A 13,205-nucleotide genomic window follows, 5' to 3' on the forward strand; every position below is an offset into this window, starting at 1 on the left:
GCAGAGGGTTTGGGAGGCCTGCAGAGTGCACCTGGGGGCCGAGGAGGGCAAAAACGCCCCCGTTTTTGTGAAAAACAGGGGCGTTTTTGCCCTCCTCAGCCCCCAGGAGCACTCTCCTAAACCTTCTGTGTGCCCTGTTTTTGTGAAAAACGGGCCCATTTATCTGGGGCAGGGCTATCAGGAGGCCAAAAATACTACTTTACCATGCAGCTGTTTACAATTATGATTACATGAATCAATTAACAAAATAGCTAGTCACTCCTAATGCTAAACCATGATTTTAAAAAGCATGATTTGTTGAATAAACTAGAGTAGTCTGATTTACATGTCATACTAACCCCAAATAAATTAAAACATTTTGTTGTCAAATGAATGCTGGAAGTGTACAAGTAAAGAGGGGATCTATGGTGAACATGTGATAAAGCAAAACAATTTTGGAGTATGATTCATATTTTAATACAATTTTTTTTGAAAATGGAGATAAAAATGAAATCAGAAATTTTCCTCTTGGGTTTAATGGAAAAAGAACTAAAGAAAAAATTTGGAACTTTGTTATTATATATGTTGACAGCAAAAAGACTATTGTATGCACAAAAATTGAAGGACACTTCAATTCCCACTATGGATGAATGGTTGCAGAAATTGATGTAGTTGGCCAAAATGGCAAAATTGACCACTTTGATTAAAGAAAAGAACATAAGTATTTTTGTTTCCACATGGAGACCGCTTCTGAACTTCATGCTTGATGTGGAGAAGAATGAAATTCTGACCTTGGGTTTTACTGATTATACTGATAGATCTTTATAGAAATGGCTTGTTCCTATCATTATGAAAAAGCAAAAGGTTGTGATTTGATGTTAATGCCTTATTTTACTGTAACAGAGAGAGTCGGAAGTTAATGCTTCCTTTTCTTTTTCTTTTCTTACCTTTCCTCACCCCACCTTCCCCTTTTCCTCCCCATTGCTTTTGAATCTACTTTGTATTTTACGTTACTTTATAACTCAATAAAAGTGTTAAAAAACATTTTATTGTGAAACAAGCCAATATGGATGGATATGGATAAACAATGTCAATTATGTAAAAGAAATGAATGCAGAATGCTCCCCAAAACTGAGGGAATTCATTCTATAGATTAGCTGGGTTACTCAGTCCTATGCTTACATTATTATCCAGTACCAGGAAACGGTGTAATCTTCAAAGATTTTCATAGCTACTTGTCTTGTCTCCAGAAGGACATTTGCCTTTCTGTAATTAAAAGCAGCATAAAGTGAAAATAACAGGAGGAAAGAAAATGCAATTTCTATAAATGTGTAAATCTATCTAAAAGGATGCTTTAGAATGCACAGGAGCCCCTTTGAGCACCTATTTTTATATTGATAAATCACACATTTTTACCCAAGGCTTGTGGAGCTTTGAAAGTTGCTCCCAACTGTCTCCTCATCATTCAGAGAAAGCAGAATTTGCAAACAGGAATTAGGAATTAATACAGGGGTGAAATGCTCCTGGTTCGGACTGGCTCAGGCGAGTAGGTAGCGATGGTGGCGGGCAGTACGGAGAACCGGTAGCAAAAATCCCTGCCCCTGCCCCCATGCCCAATTGAGCCGGCGATCATCAGAGGCTTTTTTTCTTTTAACTGCCTCTGACGAGCCAAGCTCTGACGATCCAAGCTGAGTTGCCTGCCGATCAGGCAACTCAGCTTGGATTGTCAGAGCCTTTTGAAAGCATTTTTTTACATGGTTTTACATGTAAAAAATAGTTTTAAAAGTAAAAAAAAAATGGCCATGCCCACCCAGTCACATTACCCCCCTACTAAGCCACGCCCACAGAACTGGTAGTAACAAATTTTAGATTTCACCACTGAATTAATATATGCTGCAAAGCACCTTTTGGTGACCAAATGAAGAGTACTGCTGATCCCTAGAAGCTATGTGACATAGGCAAAGCTGTTACAGAGCAAGTATTGAAAATGGAAGAAAGGATGTCCAATCCATATCAAGATATCCTTTCACCTGCTGTTACTGTATCTGTTTATCAGCACTGCAGGAGCTTCACTCACTCATGGCTGAGGCTAATGAGCATTTTCCCCTCCGTGTGGATACCCTCTTGTTGGGGGATATTGCATGTTCTTTTAAGGTTCAGAGCTATGCTGGAGATATGCCACCAAAAAGTATATCAGAAGGATCACTCAAGCCAGACAGGTCTCAGTTGAGGAGCCAGATTAAGAATATCCAGAAACCCATTAACCAGAATAAGACAACAGAAAAAAAACCCAATACTAGATTGACTTGGGTTAACAAGGACCATGGCAGTTGCTGTCCCTGAGCAGCTGTTGAAACTCAAGTTACAAGGTTGGAGAAAGACCTGACGACCTAGTCCGCAAAAAAACTCACCAAGAAAATTCTATGGAAAAAATCTCAAATGTGTCAGATAGGACACCCAATGACAGGGCAACAGGAATTCGAGTTGCTGAGGCAGCCGGTGGCGGAAACAAATGTCTGCATTGTACAAAGATACATCAGCCACATGGAATGTCAGAGGAATAAATCAGGGTAAATTAGATATTATCAAATGATGAACAGGCTGGGAAATGATCTCATGATGCCAGGTCAGACAATGGCTTTTTCAAGTTTGAGGACTTCACTGTTTATTATTCAGGACATGATATCAGGAAAACAAATGGAGTGTTTATTGTAAACAAGAAACTTGCTAGAGGAGTGGAAAGTTTCTCAACTGTAAGTGACCAAATTATGACAATCAGAATTCGTACCAAGCCCCTCAACATGACAATTATCCAAGTCTATGCCCTAACAACTGCTGCAGCAGAGCTTGAAAAGAGGGCTTTTATGCCATGCTCAAGAAACTCTGAAACAAGTGCTCAAAAAAGACATTGTTTACATTCTTGGAGACTTCAATGTAAAAGTTGGAAAATAAGCAGAGACAGGCACGACTGGTTATTTTGGACATTATTTGGGGGACCTGGTGGTTTTCAGACACGCAGCTCTGCAGAGCGTAGTTTTGATGAGACTAGGCCAGTGATGGCGAACCTTTTAGAGACTGAGTGCCCAAACTGCAACCCAAAACCCACTTATTTATCGCAAAGTACCAACACAGCAATTTACCCTGAATATTGAGGTTTTACTACCTAAAATAATGATAAACAAGGCAGAGTTCAGCTAATTGTTCTAAGAAAAACGTGATAAACGCACTTTTATGCCCCTTCATTTTCCCACCCTGCTTTTGAAATATTACGTTTAGCAACAATAAAAAAGAAAAACTTTTGTAATATCATTTCTTGGTTTTCTCTTCATTTTCTTATCCCACTTTTCTCTGTATATTTTTACTTCTTTTCTTGTTAAAATAAAATACTTTTAATTTCTATTATTGAAAGAGACATCATCTTCCTCATAACTAAATACCCATCAATTATTTATCTGGAAGAAAACTGTATCACTTCTTGTTAGGTATAATTACAGATTGTACTGTTATAGAGACTAAATTGATTTTAAATTTAATAACAGCAGCCAGACTTTTGGTGGCGCAGTATTGGAAGAAGGAAGACTTGCCTACTATTGAAGAATGGACATTAAAAGTAGTGAACTTAGCAGAGATGGACACAATTTCAGCATATTTGAAGGACCATTCAAATGAAAGATATACATCGGAATGGAGAAGATGGATTGACTATATTCAAAACAAATATCGGACTAAAAAGCTTCAAATAGCTTATGAATGAAATCAACTTTTTCTTTTTGAATTATGTTTTGTTAGTTGAAAGGGAGTTAAAGAGCAAGAGGGAATTAAGAGCCTACAAAAAGTTAGCATATTTTAGTTTATGTTTGTTAAATGTTACACCCTGTATTTGCTCTGGGAAGTCCGGGGTGGGAGGAGGGGGGTTGGAGGGAGACGGGGGAGGGGGGACGTGGAAAAAATTGTTGTAATATTTGATAAAACTTTTTAATAAAAAAAAAGAAAGAAAGAAAACTGTATCACCATAAAATGTCCTGTCCTCTTTTCAATTCCAAATTATTATTTGATTTTCTAATACTTGATTTTTATGCTCCTACCCAGAGTCACTTTTTGCTTATTGTCCATGTAAACCAAATAAATAAATAAATTTATCATAACAGGCAAATAAAACTCACTTGGCCCCTTCCAGAAGTTCTGTCACATTCCTTTTCTTCCCACTTCCATCATCAAAAGTTGTTGCGTTTCCAACCATGATAACACCTTTCTTACTATTGATTGCAGGTAAACATCTACGAGCCACTGTTTAAACATCAGAGAGATTTAAACACTTAACCCCAGTGATTTCCTCTGCCTCATTAGAGCAAATACCGTATTTTTCAGAGTATAAGACGCACTTTCCCCCCCCCAAAAGAGGGTGGAAATGTTGGTGCATCTAATACACTGAATACAGCCATTTTTGGCCTCCCAAAGCCCCATCCCGCTTGTCCCATTTTTGCAAAAAATGGGCCCATTTTTCACAAAACAGGATGCGCAGAGGTTTTGGGAGGCCTGCAGAGTGCTCCTAGGGGTTGGGGAGGCCAAAAACACCCGTTTTTGCCCTCCCCCAGCCCCCAGGAGCACTCTGCAGGCCTCCCAAACCTCTGTGTGCTGTTTTTTTGCAAAAACGGGCCCGTTTTTGCCCTCCTCCAGTCCCCAGGAGCACTCTGCAGGCCTCTCAAATCCTCTGTGGACCCTGTTTTTTTTGCAAAAATGGGGGTGTTTTTGCCCTCCCCCAGCCCCCAGGAGCACTCTGCAGGCCTCTCAAACCCTCTATGCACCCCGTTTTTCGCACAGAGGGTTTGGGAGGCCTGGAGAATGCTCCTGGGGGCAGATGAGGGCAAAAACCTTTTTTTTCTTACTTACCTCTTTGAAATCTTGGTACGTCTTATACACTGGTGTGTCTTATAGTCCGAAAAATACGGTTTTATTCTCATGTTTAATAAATGTTGCAGGGCCTTCACATTCTCTATTTGAGCAAACTAAACTACTGGTTCTTCCCAGTAGCCTCCCAGTACCTCATCTCCTCCCCTCCCAGTATATAACTGTATGTCCTCTGACAATCTTGTTCATATTTTATATTTTCTGGGAAGGACTTCCTTTCTGTTCCCCATCCAGAATTGTAATCTCTAGGTTCTAAGCTTTTAAGAACTCTAGAATTAGTTTCCTCTTTACCCTTTGGGAAGAGTCTGAAGGTTTTTAAGGGGTATTTAAAATTACTTTTATTAATACACTGTTTTTATTGATGAAATTTTTGTAATTACTCTATTGTTTCCACTTGTTTTCTATCTTAGAAATGCCAACTATTATTACTCCTATTACTACTAATATAGCTGATTTATACCCATCATTCTGGCCTATCCAATTGTGACTACTAATAGAGGCTGTATTAAAGCTTCTGGTGAAATGGTGAATTTATTAGAATTACATGTGTTACAAACATCTGGCTGAAAGAAGTTCACTCACTATTGAATGTTCAAAAATGAATTGGCTCAAAAACAAAAAAATTGAAAAAGGGCACACACCCTTGGCACACAGAAAAATACTCATTTCAAGTTACAGGAATCATAGTCATCTATTCAATAGATGGGAATAGCTAAAAACAACAACCTTGATCTTCCTATCTAATATATTGGTCTTTAAAACAATAAGCAGAGACCAAATTCTGCTCTGCATAATCAAACCATGTTGCCAAGTTTTGAAAATAAAAAAAATATCTTAAGAATCTGGAAATTATCACAGGTTTTACTTTCTATTCCCAACTTCAATCACTGAAGCTACATAATAATAGTGTCATAAAGTTTAGGTGATTAAGAATTAGCTACTAAGTCCAAGCAGCTACAGAGTTTATGTATTAATTATTTGGATATTTTAAACCTTAGAGTAAGGAAAAACTAGGCTATGTAATTCACAGAGATTTATCCTTGAGTAACAAGCAAAATCAGCATCAAATCTAGAGTTTGTATATGGAATGACTATGGAAGTTGGCAGTCACAGCCCTTGTTGGTTGTGTTAAGGTGGTTCAGCTGCTCTTGAAACTAGAATAAAATCCCCAGAGTTTCTGCTACCAGCCTTGTTTTCCAGAAGGACTTACTGTCAAGTATTTGCAAGCCATTGGCACATGTGTCATATAGACACCAGTGGAGGCAGAGAGTGTCTCCACCCCTATATGGAAAGGAGGGGCTTACACTGAGTATAAAACCCCCTCCAACCTTTTCCAACTTGCTCTCTCCATTTCTCTCTCTTCATGTTTGTTCCTCATGAGACTTGATCTCTGTTGTACATAGTTAATATGATTTATCATATGAATAAATACATTTAAGACATTTATTTATGCATCTGCCTCTGAACTCTTCTATGCTCCTGGGTGTTTCTATGATCCCAATTCCACACTTACAGGGCTTGCTTGGTATAAGCATGGCTGGGCATTCACCATCTTTCAACACTTCAGGTGCACTCTGGAACAGAGATTGAAAGACACAGGTGCATCAAAGATTAATTTCCGTCTAGAAAAGGATATTCTCTTTCAGAAAGAACACAGCAAGAATCCAACAATTCAGCTCACTTACCTTCTTCAGATTGGTAAACTCTGGGACACAAAACTGGTGATAATATTTTAGTTCCTGGGTTGCTGTGTGGTCGATACTGGAGGCCTGTAGAAAAGTGATATACCTATCTGGACACTCTTTCACACAGATCTGAAAAAATCCCAAAGAATTATTAAATTCGATTACTGATTGAATTTAAGCACTGCAGTGTAGCATAATACTGTACAACTTCTCTGGTTTGCAATCCAAGATTTATCTGAAAAATCCCTCCCCCCACCCCAAGTATTCATGGGCATCAATCTGCTTATGGATGCCATCCTTGGTGCCTGCAAGATCCCATCATTATTCATTTTAAAATTATTCTAAGTAAAATTTAAAGAATGTCATCCTTAAAATAAAGTGCTATCCTGAAAAATGTCCATGAAATTCTTTTCTTGGATTCTACATTCTTAGCACTTCATGCTTTGTCTGGAATTATGTTAATTTGCCTTTCCCCCACAAAGATAAACTGGGAACTGATGAAGTTATGAGGGCTAAGTGCATAGAAGAAAACAAACTGATTAAATTTATTTGGATAATTGCTGTTTTAACTGGCTACCCTCTTCTGAATTTCAGCAGAGACTAATCCTGTAAGATTTATGTTATAGTATTATAATTTTTAAAAACTACTATAACCGCCTTTGACAATCTAAATTGGGCTTTTATGTTTAAAGTGCTGGAAGAAATTGACTTTGGAGATAACTTTATTCAAGGAGTCAAAGTGGTTTACATGTCACAGCAAGCAAAAATTGTTATTAATGGTGACTTAACTAACTCATATGAAATTCAAAAGGGTACAAGACAAGGATGCCCCTTGTCTCCTCTGCTGTTTATCTTGGTGTTGGAAGTTTTGAATAGAGATATTAGGCAAGATGAGAAAATAATGGGTATAAACATAAAAAAAGCTTATAAATTGAGGGCATTTGCTGATGATCTCATTATATTCTTGTAAGATCCAAAAAATAACATAAAACATTTGATGAGGAAATTAAATGAATTTGGGGGTTTTAAAATGAACAAAACGAAACAATATTGATTAAGAACATGTCATCTCAGGACAGTGATATATTGATTAAAAAGTAGGGTTTTAAGGTCGAGAAAAAGGTGAAATATTTGGGGGTTATGTTGACAAACACAAATATAAAACTGTTTCAAAGTAATTATGTGCCTTTTTGGAATGATATTAAAAAGGACTTACAAAGATGGGGAAAATTGCATTAATCACTATTGGGTAGAATTTCTGTAATTAAGATGCGTATCTTACTAAAGATGCTCTTTTTTCAGGCATTACCAATACTTGCGACTGATATTCCATTTAAACAATGGCAGAGGGATATTTCCAAGTTATATTTGTAACTGGGCTGCGTGCGCACTCAGAGCCTCACTCGCATGAGCATCTCTAATGCTTATGGCCCCACTTGCGCATCTCTGGCACTCACAGCCCCATCATGAGAGTGTTGCAGGCACTTGTGCCCCTCTTGCACAAACATTTCTTGTGCTTGCAGCCCCATTTGCGTAAGCATCACACATTCATGACCCCATTCGTGTGAGCAATGGGTACTTGAGCATGCAAAACCATCTCCTCTTCCCACCCCCAGGGTCACCAACCCAGAAAGGTTAAGGAACTGTGTATACAGGTATTTCAAATGAATGTTGGAAATGTAAGTGTAAAGAAGGGACCTTTTATCATTTATGATGAACATGCGACAAAGCAAAGAAATATTGGAGTAGGATTCGTATCTTAATACAGAAAATTCTTAAAGTGAAGATAAAAATGAAACCAGAAACTTTTCTTTTGGGCTTAATGATAAAAGACTTGGAAAAAAAATTAGAACTCTGATCTTATATATGTTGACGGTAGCAAGACTACTGTAGGCACAAAAATTGAAGGACATTTCGATTCCTACCATGGACGAATGGTTACAGAAGTTGATGGAGTTGGCAGAGATGGCTAAATTGACCATTTTGATTAAAGAAAAGAATATAAGTACTTTTGTTCCTACTTGGAGATCGCTTCTGGACTTTGTGCTTGAGATAGAAAAAAATAAAACTTTGATTTTGGGTTTTACTGATTAGATTGATTTGGTGTTATAGAAATGGCTAGTTTATAGTATTATGGAAAAGTAAAAAGTTGTGGTTCGATGTTAATGCTTTATTTTACCCCCAACAGAGGGAGTCAGAAGTCAACACCTTTTTCTCTCCCCCCCCTTCCTCACTTTCCCCCCCTCTTCCCCTCTGTGTCCTACTATTTCCTTTTGTATGTTTGTATTTTATTCTATAAACTAATAAAACGTTAAAACTGTAAAAAAAAACTATTATAACCACCTGAAAAAATAAACTGCTTTCATTTTGATTTCATAAGTATATATTATCCTGCAATGATTTCTCCATTTTCTGATTTTCCTGAAGATTGTCTTAAATAATGAATTTGTTCTAGCCATTTATCTTTCCCTAAAATTCATTAATATACTGCCACAAATTTGTTCCTTTGCAACATAACTGACATTCTATTGCATCAAAAGTACATGGGTTTTATTTTTTAAAAAATCAGCCTCTGTTTATAGTGAGCTTTGCAGTGTATTGTTGCCAAAAATTTAATATGTAAATCCTGAAATAATTTTTAAAAGCATAGGTAAACTGTAGAGGAATTCTTATTTTTTTAAGAATATAAAAAAGGCCAAGGGACTGGATACAGATCGTGGATCATATATCTAAAATTACAGAAAACATCTTCCCTCCAGAACCTAAATATTATTATTGAATTACAGATATCCAATCTGGAAATAGGAAGAATGTTTCTGACAGAACAATGGAACATACTCCCATAGTTGTGGGTGCTCCATCCCTGGAGGTCTTCAAGAAATGACTGGACAGCCATTTGTTTGGAATGCAATCTCTGGCCTTGGGCAGGAGATTGGACTAGAAGACCCCCAAGTTCCTTCGAGCCCTATGATTCTATGATTATTACAATTTATTTATTAATTAAATTTATATGCTGTCCATCACACTGTTGCAATGACTCCAGGCGGTTTACAAAATGATATAAAGGTAAAAAAAGATAATAAAAATGTTTAAAACTAAGATTAAATAAGAAACTAAAAATCAAGAGGCTAAGTAACATGGGATGGGGATCTTCTCTCTACCCTCTAAGTCACTAATATTGTAAAGTAATATTAGTAAAAGGTAAAGGTTCCCCTCACACAGATGTGCTAGTCGTTCCCAACTCTAGGGGGTGGTGCTCATCTCCATTTCAAAGCCGAAGAGCCAGCGCTGTCCGAAGACATTTCTGTGGTCATGAGGCCAGCATGACTAAATGCCAAAGGCGCACGGAATGCTGTTACCTTCTCACCAAAGGTGGTCCCTATTTTTCTACGTGCATTTTTTACGTGCTTTTGAACTGCTAGGTTGGCAGAAGCTGGGACAAGTAACAGGAGCTCACCCCGTTACGCGACACTAGGGACTCGAACCGCTGAACTGTCAACCTTTTGATTGACAAGCTCAGCATTTTAGTCACTGAGCCACTGCATCCTGTTTATTATATAAAGTAATATTACAATAAAGGAAATTTTCTTATTCCTTATATTGAAGAGTCTTGAGTCTCCCATAGAATCTGCTAAACTGATTTAATCTGCCAAAATGGGTGCACTCTGGGATCCATCAATTAAACACTGCTACCTATCAGCACCCCGGAGGCATGCCTTCTTTGTAGCAATGCCTGGCCTCTGAAATTCAAACAGCTTTCACCCTACTGGTATTTTACCCAGGCCTTTCAAGAGGGTGATTGATGCCCATTTCCTTGTTTTTGTTCCTCTCTGTTTGCTTCTTTTGTGGAGATTCTCCCATTTATGGTCAACCTGCCTTTTTTTCAGGACAATTTGGACTATCATGGAGCCCTTGGCCATACCTTATCACTACCTCAGAGCTTAGATGTACTTAAGGGCACAGCTTCTTGCATTGCGAGACTCCCCCCTCTCGCAAGCCTGGCCTGCCACGTTATTGAGGGCCTACCTCAATGACGGGTCTTGGGACCCAGAGAGGTGGCATGCGGCGAAGAGGGGGTTGAGGGTTTTTTTATGTAAATTTTTGGATAAATTTTTAAGGGGTCCCGGGGGAGGAGGGAAAAATTGGAACTAGGGTTGTGGGCACTATGTGCGGCGGAGGGGGGGAGATCCGGAGGAAATGGGGGGGGTCGAGCTTGTCCAGATTGTGTTTTTACCATCGGTACTATGAGGGGGAGGGGTAGATAAGGCTGGAGCAGGGGGCCATATCATGTTAAGGGAGTGCGCATCCGCTGTCTTCAAGCGGTAGCGTGCTCCGGCCCCCAAGGCTCCACTCGTTCTCCAGGTTGCACAGACCCTCAGGGCCCAGGCCTTCGACTGATGTTGTGCAATGCCAGATCCGTAGTAAATAAAGCCCCCCTCATTTGTGATCTTGTTCAGGAGGGGGGAGCGGACCTGGCGGGTATTACGGAGACCTGGTTGGGCCTGGAGGGAGGGGTCCCTCTGGTAGAAATGTGCCCACCAGGCTTCCACGCATTCCATCAGCTGAGGTCACAGGGGAGGGGCGGGGGAGTAGCGGTTATTATTAGAGAAGGCCTTAGGCCGAGGGAGGCCAGGGGATGATAAATGCTTCACTGGGCGAGGGTGTCTTTCCCGCCACCTTGAAAGAGGCGGTGGTGAGACCTCTCCTCAAGAAGCCTTCCCTGGACCCGGCAGTATTGGCTAATTATCGTCCAGTCTCCAACCTTCGTTTTGTTGAGAGCGTGGTTGCGTGACAGCTTCCCCAGTACCTGGATGAAACGACGAATCTAGATCCGTTCCAGTCGGGCTTCAGGCCTGGGTACAGCATGGAAACGGCATTGGTCGCGTTGGTGGATGATCTCTGGAGGGCTCGGGACAGGGGGTGCTCCTCTGTCCTGGTCCTGTTAGATCTCTCAGCGGCTTTTGATACCATCGACCATGGTATCATGCTGCACCGGTTGGAAGAGTTGGGGGTGGGAGGCACTGTACTACGGTGGTTCTCCTCCTTTCTCTCCAACCGGTCGCAGTCTGTGTTGACAGGGGGGCAGAGGTCGACCCCGAGGCCCCTTATATGTGGGGTGCCACAAGGATCGGTCCTCTCGCCCCTTTTGTTCAACATTTATGTAAAGCCGCTGGGCGAGATCATCCGTGGTTTCGGGGTGGAGTACCATCAGTACGCTGACGACACCCAGCTGTACATCTCCACCCCAGACCATCCCAACAATGCCCTTGAAGTGATGTCCCGGTGCCTGGAGGCCGTACGGATCTGGATGGGGAGAAACAGGCTCAGACTCAACCCATCCAAGACCGAGTGGCTGTGGTTTCCGACGTCCCGATATAGTCAGCTGGTGCCATCGCTGATTATTGGGGGCGAATCATTGGCCCCCACAGAAAGGGTTCGCAACTTGGACATCCTCACGGCTGTCTTTAGAAGAGCACTTGACGGCCGTGACCGGGAGGATTTTTCATCAGGTTCGCCTGATCCGCCAGTTGCATCCCTTTCTAGATTGGGACTCCCTACGCACGGTCACTCATGCCCTCGTCACCTCCCGTCTGGACTATTGTAATGCTCTCTACATGGGGCTCCCCTTGAGGAGCACTCGGAGGCTCCAACTGGCGCAGAGTGCGGCCGCACGGGTGGTAATGGGAGCGACGTGGCGCTCTCATGTAACACCTCTCCTGCGCGAGCTGCACTGGCTCCCGGTGGTCTTCCGAGTGCGCTTCAAGGTCTTGGTTATCACCTTTAGAGCGCTCCATGGCTTAGGACCTGGTTATTTACGGGACCGCCTGCTACCACCAATAGCCTCCCACCGACCAGTACACTCCCATAGAGAGGGGCTCCTCCGGGTGCCGTCGGCCAAACAATGTCGACTGGTGGCCCCCAGGGGGAGAGCCTTCTCTGTGGGGGCACCTACTATCTGGAACGAGCTCCCCCCGGAGATACGGAGGATCCCGGATCTGCGTACCTTCCGTCGCGCGCTCAAGACGTTCTTATTTCATTAAGCTGGCCTGACCTAAGTTTTTTTCCCCCTTTTTAAATGGAAATTTTAAATTTGGTTTTAAATTATTGGGGTTTTAAATTTTCAGCCAAATTATTTATTTCGTTTTACTTTATTTTAAATTTTGTATTTATATGTTTTATTCTATGGCTGTTCACCGCCCTGAGTACTTCGTGAGTAGGGCGGTATACAAATTGAAATAATATAATATTATATAATATACAAATATAATATAATATCATTGTTCCTTTGCTTCTGCTTTTTTGAGGGAATTTTTTTGTATTGCTTTTTTTTTTACATGTTTTAACAACTATAAACCAGTCAGAATCATTGGGTGGCGTATAAATTTAATAAATTATTGTTGATCACCCAGTAAGTCAGATATTTAGAATGGATTTGGTTTTTTATTCACCCATCAAGTTATTATTTTTAAATTCCTCCTCTACAGATCAGAAGGAATTGACATTTAATATAGTGGCAAAATTTATATACCTCACAAAGAACAAAGAAAATCATAGGAAAAGGTACATTTATGGTGTTCAGTCAATACATTATTTTTGAAATGGAATTTTACATGAAGTGATGAGAACCAAGGT

General features: G+C 40.4%; 1 protein-coding gene across 18 annotated transcripts in view; it reads right to left on the reverse strand.

Moving 5' to 3' along the window:
• The window catches only part of SLC44A2 (solute carrier family 44 member 2 (CTL2 blood group)), a 119,758-nt gene that overhangs the window by 36,817 nt on the left and 69,736 nt on the right, over positions 1 to 13,205 (reverse strand). For all 18 annotated transcript variants that reach the window (XR_015732792.1, XR_015732791.1, XR_015732790.1 and 15 more), the window contains 4 exons: positions 6,573 to 6,701; positions 6,401 to 6,461; positions 4,143 to 4,266; positions 1,162 to 1,245 (listed from right to left, as the gene is read on the reverse strand). Coding sequence is in view for 11 of the 18 variants with exons in the window: in XM_087888494.1 (XP_087744620.1) it covers positions 1,162 to 1,245; positions 4,143 to 4,266; positions 6,401 to 6,461; positions 6,573 to 6,701 (398 nt within the window). In the remaining 7 variants the exon portion in view is untranslated. The remainder of the gene's footprint in view (positions 1 to 1,161; positions 1,246 to 4,142; positions 4,267 to 6,400; positions 6,462 to 6,572; positions 6,702 to 13,205) is intronic.

The sequence above is a fragment of the Pantherophis guttatus genome, chromosome 2 (genome assembly GCF_059756535.1).
Source record: "Pantherophis guttatus breed Tessera chromosome 2, ASM5975653v1, whole genome shotgun sequence".
Lineage (NCBI taxonomy): Eukaryota > Metazoa > Chordata > Lepidosauria > Squamata > Colubridae > Pantherophis > Pantherophis guttatus.